This window comes from Xiphias gladius, chromosome 13 (assembly GCF_016859285.1).
Source record: "Xiphias gladius isolate SHS-SW01 ecotype Sanya breed wild chromosome 13, ASM1685928v1, whole genome shotgun sequence".
NCBI lineage: Eukaryota > Metazoa > Chordata > Actinopteri > Istiophoriformes > Xiphiidae > Xiphias > Xiphias gladius.
The window spans coordinates 912,613-922,363 of NC_053412.1; the positions used below are offsets into that span (position 1 = coordinate 912,613).

General features: G+C 41.5%; 1 protein-coding gene across 1 annotated transcript; it reads right to left on the minus strand.

Moving 5' to 3' along the window:
• Window positions 1-203: 203 nt before the first annotated feature.
• On the minus strand, window positions 204-3,308 carry faimb (Fas apoptotic inhibitory molecule b). The gene is made up of 4 exons (XM_040142293.1): window positions 3,192-3,308; window positions 2,041-2,269; window positions 1,577-1,626; window positions 204-561 (listed from the first exon to the last, which is right to left on the minus strand). The coding sequence occupies exons 1-4, from the start codon at window positions 3,306-3,308 to the stop codon at window positions 412-414; spliced, it is 546 nt and encodes a 181-aa protein (XP_039998227.1). The 3' UTR covers window positions 204-411.
• Between the last annotated feature and the right edge of the window lie 6,443 nt (window positions 3,309-9,751).

Consider the following 9,751-nt stretch of genomic DNA (forward strand, 5'->3'; position numbering starts at 1 on the left):
CATTGCGTGGAGGCTGCGCACAAATAACTGAAGCAAATAGATGTTTATTTCTCCGATTTCTCCGATTTCTCCTTCTCATTCACTTCTTTTGGCAGAGGAAGTTATGCAATGTGGGACCCCTTCAAAATAAAGGTGCAAAGCACCAGTAGTTAAAGAAAAAAGAACCCAGTCAAGCTCCAGCGTGAATGCTGCACATTCCAGTGTTTATTTGCTACATTTGCATGAATATATTTGCATCTGTGTTTTTTCTAAATCTACAATACGAACCGACTAAATGATCAAAAACAAACAGTTTTGATCCCTCTTCATAAAGCACAGCGATACTGCCCGGCATTTGTGTGTCACATGCAAATACCTCATTCATAGTGTCTCTTTGAAAGTTCAGCACTCTTCCAACAGTCAGGTGCGGCACTATTGTGTAGAAGCTGGAATTTTCTCTCCATCCAGCAGTAAATAGTGCACAATGCCACTCCTTTTCTTCCCACTGCTCGTAGCCTTGATGCAGCACTCGTGTGCCCCCAGCGAGAAGTGTGTCTCCGTGCCATCGTCTACAAACTCTCCCTGTGGGACAGTCGACGGAGAGACACCGAGACACAGCCGCAGAGTTTTAGGTTTGGAAGCTGTACGGTCAGGAAAATATCAAAGCTCCATCTTCGTCAAATCAAAAGTAAAGACAAAACCCCCAAAAGTCCAGTATTGGGTTTCACTGCCAACACAGCAGTGGCACGTTTCCTTTAAATGCCTTATATCTTACTTTGAAAGAAACTCTAGAAACAGCTGTCTTAATGGAGGACAAGATGCTCTCCATGGAGATGGAGATGCTCTGGGTACAGAAGCCAGCTTCGAATTATGTAAAAAAAAAAAATGTTGATGTTATTTGTCTGAATCTGTCGTATCTGTTTCTTCTATTTGTTCTCCTTCGTTTTTGAGGGTTTGCTTAAACATACAGCAAAGAATCCATCACATCAAGAAAACTCAAACCTTTACCACGTGTCCTCAGGAGATCGGGCACTTTTTCAACACCGTCATTTATTTATTTTTATTTTATTTTATTTTTTTGCGATAAATCAGAGGTGAAATGTATCAATGTGAAAAACAGACACTAACAGCCTGGACAACGTGTTCAACTGAAGAGCAGAGTTTGTCCAGGAACCGGTCGCAACGGGTCAAACACCAACTTCATTTTTATTTCAAGTTTCAGTTTCTATCTTTATTTACCTGATGGATTAGCTACTAGTAAGTGCTTCAGTCATTTCTCCTACAGCGGAAATTAAACTCACCGTACTGGCAGTGTTTGTAACACCAGGCGGTTTGGTCTCAACTGCTGATAAAGCCTCATTTAGCTTTTATTTTCACGCCTGTCGCTCCAGATTGGAGTTTAATTTCACTCACAGATACTGGAATTTTCTTCACTTGAGCAGGTTAAATCAAAATTTGTTGTTTTCATCATCTCAGTAACATCAGACTGAAGCTCGCTATCAAGTAAAAGCGTTGCCAGAGTCTCTCCCCGAGGCTTAAAATAATTTATGACATTAATAATCTTCATAGTTTCATATATGAACAAAGTGACTATCACCATCGTGTCCATTTTCTGTCCGTTGCACCAAACGTCCATTGTGTCCTTTTCTTTTGGAAAAAAGAAGAGAAGAGGGTTTTTTTAATATAGCACATATTGTTATTGGTATTTTACACGTTATCATTTACAGAAAGCGAACTTGTTATTAATTGGTTTGCTATCTGTTACCTTCTTTTCTTTATGCCTGTCGCTGTGAACCAAAGAGATCCGTCTGTATCTCTAATTACATATTTACATACAGATTTTTGTAACAAAGGTGCCACAGGTCTGGTCTCTGCCGTCCTACCAGGTATCTGCTGGTTGTCATGTTTCCTAAAATAACCTCGGCGTGAGCAGATTACAGTACGGCGGGTCAAGTCTTCACCTACATTCCCTCCTGCAAACACTGGGCCACGCTGCAGCTGCGTGATCTCGTACTGCAGATAAAAACCAAGGCCGACGGCAGTGAAACACTCCTGGCTCACCCAGAACGACCCTGCAGTCCTCTCCGTCCACTTGGAGCAGCCAGGTTTTGGTGGTCTTGGCTCTGTTGTCGACGAACTTCTGCAGACTCCTCCCGTCCATCTCCAGCGTGTACTCGTAGGCGAAGCCGCTGATGGCCTCGATGTTTATGGTGGCTTTAGTGTTCGCCCCCCCGACTGTGAAGGTTTCCTTTCCAACCAGCTTGAACATCCAGTCTTTCTTGATGACTTCCTGTTCAGGGGAACACGCAAAGGACACGTCTGCTCTCACGACTGACAGATAAACAGCTGCTTTTCAGCGTTTATTCATTCATTCATCACTTTTTTCTGCCTGCTTTCTGCGAGTCAGGGCTGAGTATCAAGCAAAAACTGACGAGTTTTGATCAGTGGTAGGAGAAGGTGGAAGTGCAGATGTATCAGTAGCAGTAGCAAGAATATCACAGTAAAAGTGGTGGAAAGTAACTTTGTACAGTTAATCGATCAGTACTTGTGCTTAACTTCAGCGTGTCCATTTTCTGCTGCGTTATTCTTCTACTCCACCACACTTCAGAGGGAAATGTTCTACTTTTTCACCTATATGCACGCATATAATCAACAAATAACCTATAAGGATACAACATTATTTAAGATAATATGTGATAAGACAATCGATGCACGGGGAGAAATTCAATGGCTGCCCAGCAGTATAGGGCAGTGTAAGTAATTAACATTAGCCCCAGCAGCTGCAATATTTATAATCCAATTATATAATCCACATAATTCTGACCTGGTCAGCTTGAATAATGAGTATTTTTACTTTCGATACTCACTGGATGCATTTTCTGGTCTAACTTCTGTACTTTTACTGAAGTAAAATTCTGAATGCAGGACTTTTACATGAAATGGAGTATTTTAAAGTGCAGTACTGCTGTTTTTACTGCAGTAAGTGTTGGGAAGACTTCTTCTACATTTAAGGAGTCAAGTTTTAATCCAACAACTTCAGTTCTGGTTTCCAATGTGGGGGTCGGAACCTCAAAAGGGGTCCTAAAATAAATCTTAAGGGTCACAAACACAGGTTTTTCCTCTAAATGTTGCTTTTTTCCAATGAGGTACTGAATGCTTTTACCTACCGACACCTGGAAAAGTCACTCAGACAGACACAAACCGGGTCTCACCTGGCCGTTGACGTAAACAATGCGTTTTCCGGTGGTGGTGCCATGAGCAAACTCAATCCTGTAAACGCCGTCACTCAGCGCCACCTCCCACACGGCCACCAGATCTCCGCTCAGCATCTCTGACGCTCCTCGGGACCCTGTCACAACCGTCTGGAAGTCAGAAAACCAGCTGATGTGTCATCTTCAGGAGCCGAATATGAGGAGTGCCGGGTCCCGTCCCGCTCTGCTCAGCCGTGGCGTCGGCTCAGCAGCAGGTGCATTACTGTAAGAGGCTTAGAGACGAGAGCTCGCTCTATACTGCCGCAGATAATTAGGACAGACTTTTGTTTGCATCTCCGGTTTGTGTGAAGAAGACGACACCCGCCGTCTTCAACCAGTGAGTGAGGCTGCAAGGTTGCTTTCCTGGAGCTGACCTCTGACCTGTGCGTGGACAAGACAAAACAAGAAAGGATATATAGAACATTATCTGTGCCTAGACCCAGGATCAGAGAACAATATTACATTATATGGCGGCGTTAAACCCCCCATCTGGCATTTTGAGGATTTCAGAGAAGTAAAGTGACATCTTCATTTATCCAAGTTCAAAGGGTCATATCAAACAAAGAAAAAGAATAAGAGTGGCCTCCTTACAATCCTGCTGACACATGCTAACATACTTTAGATCAGTCGGCAATCTGACGGACACAAACGGGCTCATCTTTTCCCTTTTATTTGTTCTATACGTTACATTAAAATCACGTGGTCTTCAGATGTGCTGACGACAGAGTTGTTGTCTCTTCTCAATCAGTCCTGATCACAGAGTCTTCATCTCTATTATCAGAGGTACTTTCCCTTTTTCATTCGTGTGCTGGTTCATTTCCCATTAGCTGTTCTCAGAAAGGCAGCTAAGATTATAAACGCCACAGGACACAGGATGTCCTCAATGACGACTTTAACCCAATGCCATCATCATCATCATCATCATCATCATCATGTGTTACTTTACACTGCCTGCCTGTATAAGAGTCAGTTTACCTCGTGTAGAGGCTGATAAATGCACTTGCACTTTTGACATTTGTTAACGCAATTAGAGCCCTTGCCGTGCTGGATGTTGTTGTCCGGCCGTGGTCCGGCCACTGCCATTAATCCTTGTGTGTGTCGCCTCCTTCTGGCTTTGTCGTGTGCGTATTTTTAGACGGTTTTTATGTGTGTAAATGAATTGTCTATGGGGGCTTTTGTTGGCAGGCTCGCTCAGCCTCAAATTGCCCCTCGAGGGATGAGTCAAGTATTTTTGAATTCTCCAAATGTCCTTTTCCAAGAACCGCGGCCGTCGTATCATGAGCACGAGCAGCAGGAAGTGACTGGTGGCCCGGCAGCTGACTTCCAGTAGCCGTTGGTCTGTGCGTCCTTGCATCCAGCAGGAGTCTCTGTTGTGTGTTGAAACCCGGAGAGCAGCTCTGAAGGCTCCAGCGGTGACTCAGACAAAGCTGCTATTGTTCGGCTGTTTTCAGAAGACACTGGATCTACACAGTTTAATGGGTCTCGCATCTGAGCTGCGGCCAAATCACCCGACAGTAAAACTCTCCCTGAGTCGCATCTTCACCGAGGGAAGGAGGCTGTTAAAACCTGCCTCTGAGGAAACCTCTCTCAATCCAACCACTTTATTTTTACTCGTCCCCTCTTCTCTTGCTCTCTTCTTCCACAGGGAGGTCAGAGGTCAAACATTCAGCTTTAAGAGGGCTTGTTTTGCTCAGCAGCACTTTAGCAGGGCCAAGGTTTGCTGGCTAAAGGACGTTTTTATTTTCATTTTCTGAAATTATTTCAGTTTGGACTTTATTTAAGCAGGATGGTCTCGTAACATTTAAATCTTCTTTCTGCAAAGTTCAGGACAAAACAGCAGCACAGTTATTTTACACAACTGGTGCCATAACATTTTACTAACAATATTTATCTTTTATTTCTTTGAATTCAAACTCAGGTTTTCAATGCAGCCATCCGCTTTTACACGTGTTGTCGTAATGTTTTTATGTGTTGTTGGTTTTTCTCATGTTATTCAATCGGGACCTTTTTTTTTCTTAATGGCTGAAATGACAAAACTTTAATCGACCTTCAACTTGAACATTGTGGTAAAAGCAGAGGACAATTTAAAAGCCACTGAGCCACATATATAAAACAGAAAAGGAAGAACGCCCTGACGTGGATTTTTCAAGCCATTAAAACACATTTACAGAGCAATAAACAAATAGATATAAAAGGAAAGGAATGAAAGACTCTCAAATCCAAACCTTTACCCTTTAATCTGAATCTAAAGTGGCTTTAAAATTGGACAAACAACTTTTTCCACATTGGTTGAAAATGTTGTGTCGCATATTAAACTGCTTGTTCCAGCGCTTTTAGTTTCCACTCAGAGAAAAATTAAAACTCAAGACTCCATGTTTTTTTTTTTTTTTTTTAGTTCCAGCGTCCAATCAGATGGAAATATTCTAGATGTCTTGAGCATCTACAGAAATTATTTAATTTATTTAAATACTGAGATTTTTTATTTTCATTTGAACCTTTATTTTTTTTAATTCATGTAATTGTTGTTTTTTTGTATGTGTTTTAACTGTTTTTAATGACTCAAACAGTGAGATTTTCTTTTACTGGATTTGAATACCTGACTTTAAATGTTCAGATTTTTAGTAACTTCTATTTTAACCCCTGATTTAAATGTTGAAAAAAAACGTAAAATAGTTTTGTGGCTTTGAACGACGCTTGATGTGGACGAGGTTAATGACCCCTAACAAAAAAATAACACAGTTACTGAGGCCAAAAATGGCAGTTTGATCCATTTCAAATGAAATCTACGACTCAGTGACGTTTGCTGAAAACTCTCTGGAGCCGCTGTATCACCGGACATCAGTGAACATAACGTCTGATGAATATACTGACGACACGTCTCTGTTGCTGCAGGAAATGAGCGGACGCATCCTGGGCCGAGCTCAAATCAGAGCAGGACTGGGAGACGGAAGGAAGGGAGGAGGAAGAGCTGCTGCTGCTGCCGGTCAGACCGGTTCCACCTGTTTCAGATTAAGAGTCTGGATCATTCAGTCACGTCCTCTTATAGTCTAATAATAGTTGTAGATTTGAGATATTCTGACTGTGCTGCAGCTTAACTGGTGCTGAACACGAACGTTCAGTACCAGGGGACCAAGCAGACTTCTTGTTTCTACCATCACCGGCTGGTAAAAACATCCTCCGGCAACTGGAGGTTAAAGGTCAAACACCTGAAACCGCCGACTTTTCCCTCAGGGCAAAAGTTTTATTCATGTTACTGAAGAATTTCTGTGATAAAAACCTTCTTTTCTTAAAACAGAAAAGAAAAGTATATAATTTTAACCGGCGAAGATTTGAGGACTGAAATGTCGTAAATAAAGCGAGTTAAAGTGATTATTTTCAGTGCAGACTGAATATTTCAGCCTGTTTCAACTGCAAATCTACTCGTTTTCTAGACATTAGTGTCAGCTGGAGCTGCAACTAACGATTACTTTCATTATCAGTTAATTTTCTGATTATTTTCTGGATTAAACTGATGATTGTTTGGGCTGTAAAACATCCAAAAACCCAAAGATATTCATTAAGTTTATTCATTAAGATTAAGTTTCTATCATTCGACTGATCGATTCATCAACCAACTGTTGCAGTTCTGGTGTCAGTATGTTGAAGGAATATGGCAGGTCGCTACACTAGAATCAAGAAAAATGATTAAATGAAACTGAATTTTGGAAAACTCTTGAAACAAGTTGATTTGTTTTGGAAACAACTTTACTTGATTTAAGGAAACAAGAATTTAAGCAGGAACATGAAACCTCAACTTTGTAAATATCTGAGATTTAAGAGCAAATACGCATCAAAACAAACATGGAAGCTACTGCACATTTCATTTTTTGTGTTGAAACCCAGAAAACAGAACAACAGTCCCAGTGCAACACTAGTCAAAGCTTGACCTGGAGCGCCATCTAGTGGCCCATGTGACGACTGAGCTGAGAAACTGCAGCATTTCAGTCTTCCAACTGCTTTTATCGTCACGAGTGACTCTGAGTCGTCTGCTGCTTTTATTAAATGAACCCATGGTTGTTTTCCGTCTTCGTTCAGCTCAAATATGATCTTTACTTCGTCTCTTTGCTTTTGTTTCCATTGTGTCCACCTCTTGTAACTGCTTACGTCAGGTATCACAGGTGACCTGATCTCACCTGATCAACCGCCACCGAGTTTTGGACGGATGATTTTCAACTTTGAATCCAACAGTATTTTCTAAAGTAAACCTCAAAACTTAATATCTTTCTGATGTGATTTATTTATACACCGATTCCTGTTTCTATCCCGTGGACGGTCCGAACTTGTTCATTTCCTTTCGGTGACGCTTTATTTTGTGGCTCATTGATTTTTTTTTGTATTTCCTCGGACGTTCGGTCGACAGAAACGTGTAATCTGATATTACTTTTGAGGGAAAATAGAAATTTCTCTGAAAGAAAAGCTTGATTTCATTCATTATTCCTTTATAGTCAGAAACTTTATTCTCTCTTTATGTTGAACTGCAGACAAATCTCAAATTTTTGCATGTTCAGTTCACCGACCAATATCACTCTCTAGGTTATGTTACTGGACATTTAACCTTTAATTAGCACCAACATAGTTCTTCACAGAAATTATGGATCAGTAGTATCAAGTCTTGCCCTTCTTTCCTTTAACTTTTTTTTAAACTATTTGGCAAATACTTTTATATGTCTTCTTTTTATTCCTCTAACTTCTAATATATAATTCAGAATGATGGATAATAATAGTAATTTTGATCCATTTTCAATCAAGAAAGAAACACAAAAATCCACAGGTGACGCATCCGGGAAGTTCGATAAAACCCATCTGATCGGGACAAACAAATCATCACTGATCAATCTGTCTTTTCTTTTATTATCAAATGGATATGAGGTCGTCTGCGAGTCGACAAACGACACAAACACACACCAATTTCAGCTCGAAAAGTGCAACAGAAGGCGTCCCTTCAAACCACAGACGTCATAAATACAACAGCGCAAGGATGCGAGTGATTTAAATAGTAGATCCCTTTTAAACTTGATTATAAATTATAGTTGTGTTTGCAAGGGAGGTGGAGAATAAAGCTTTCATACAAAAAGGAGTGTGTGGAAGTGTCATTACATATCAGGAATGTGTGAAAGATGCAAAGCAAAGAAAGGCTTAGGGAAAAACGGCAGAGTTTACAGGAGATCGTATCGCACGCAGTGAAGCTGCTGCTCAGCCCGCAGCGATTTCTTCAGAGATTCCTGAAAGTTATTAAACTGTGTTGAAACAGCTGCATGGACACAACAGAGATCACAAAAGACAGTTTAAGGCACAAGAATCTCACGCTGGAAATTTCAGGCCGGCAGATTTTGGAAAAATAGCATTTTCTCTGCCAAGACAAGGTGTATTTAAAGGAAGGAGAAAATCGAGATTGTCAAAACATCCAGAAAAATGACGAGCGTTTCCCTTTAAAGTTGCAGCTTCCCCAACCTGTTTGTCCTTTATGTCTTTGTTTTCCACATTAAAAAGTGTCCGCGCTTCCTGTGAACTCCAGTTTTAAACACACAACCAGTCGACGTGCTGTTGTTATTTGGTCTGCAGGAAACGAAAGGACACGTGAACACTACATGGCCATAAGTATGCGGACACGTCTGAGTACTTTTGGTCTGGGCTTGTTTTTCCGTGGCCACACTGTACTCACAGCGCTCTAACACTGCTCAGTGTTTTAGTGTCTGATAAGCTTTTAAAGTCGTGGATTGGAACCTATTTTCTTTTTTTTGGGCTGAACGCCTGGTGAAGGAAATCTTGACGCTTTCCTGCACAGAGCCAGCTCCATAAAGAAATGGTTTCCCAGTTTGGCGTGGTCGAACTTGACTGGTCTGCACGGAGCCCCGATCCAGACCCCACCCAACACACCTCTGGGAAGACCCAGCATCCCGCTGATGCTGGGTCTGTGATCACCCAGCATCAGTGCTGGACCTCATTGACTGGGAGCAAATCCCGGCAGAAGGTTCGACCTTTAGTGGAAAGACGAGAGTGGAGGCTGTTAGAGCAGCACATTAATGCCCACGGAGTCACCATCACGTGTTCAACTACCACATGTCCACATACTTTTGGCCACATAAAGCAGTTTGACTGAGCAGGATCTGTACATAAAGAGGAAGCAGAATCAGGGAAGTACCAAGGTTACCAGGCCAGTTGAAAACACACATACAACAATGGAAGTGAGATTCCCCTGGTGAAAATGGCAACATGAGCTCAAACACGTCGAGGCACTAACCTTTTGTTGTTTTTGTTTTTTTTTAAATCTGAATTTTACACATTTGGACAAAAATACATTTTAGGGTGTAAAAATAAAAGCCCAAAGAAGCGAGCAGGCCAGGAATCAGAGCGCTGATGGTCAGGTGTTTCTCTCGCCTGCTGAACCCTGCAGCTGTCAGGACATTTTATGGTGTGAAGCTGCTGCCTGCTTGGTTCTGTCCATCTGAGCAGATGTTTTGTTTTGGTTTTTTTCTTTTTTT

What these genes read in the sequence shown, in the direction of transcription:
- faimb (XM_040142293.1), bottom strand. Translation starts at nt 3,308, where the DNA reads ATGCTGAGCGGAGATCTGGTGGCCGTGTGGGAGGTGGCGCTGAGTGAC. An exon ending in GGACTGCAGGGTCGTTCTGG is followed by an intron (nt 1,627 to 2,040) that starts GTGAGCCAGGAG and finishes TTTTTCCAAAAG; the next exon opens with AAAAGGACACAATGGACGTT. An exon ending in GACAGAAAATGGACACGATG is followed by an intron (nt 562 to 1,576) that starts GTGATAGTCACT and finishes ACTGTCCCACAG; the next exon opens with GGAGAGTTTGTAGACGATGG.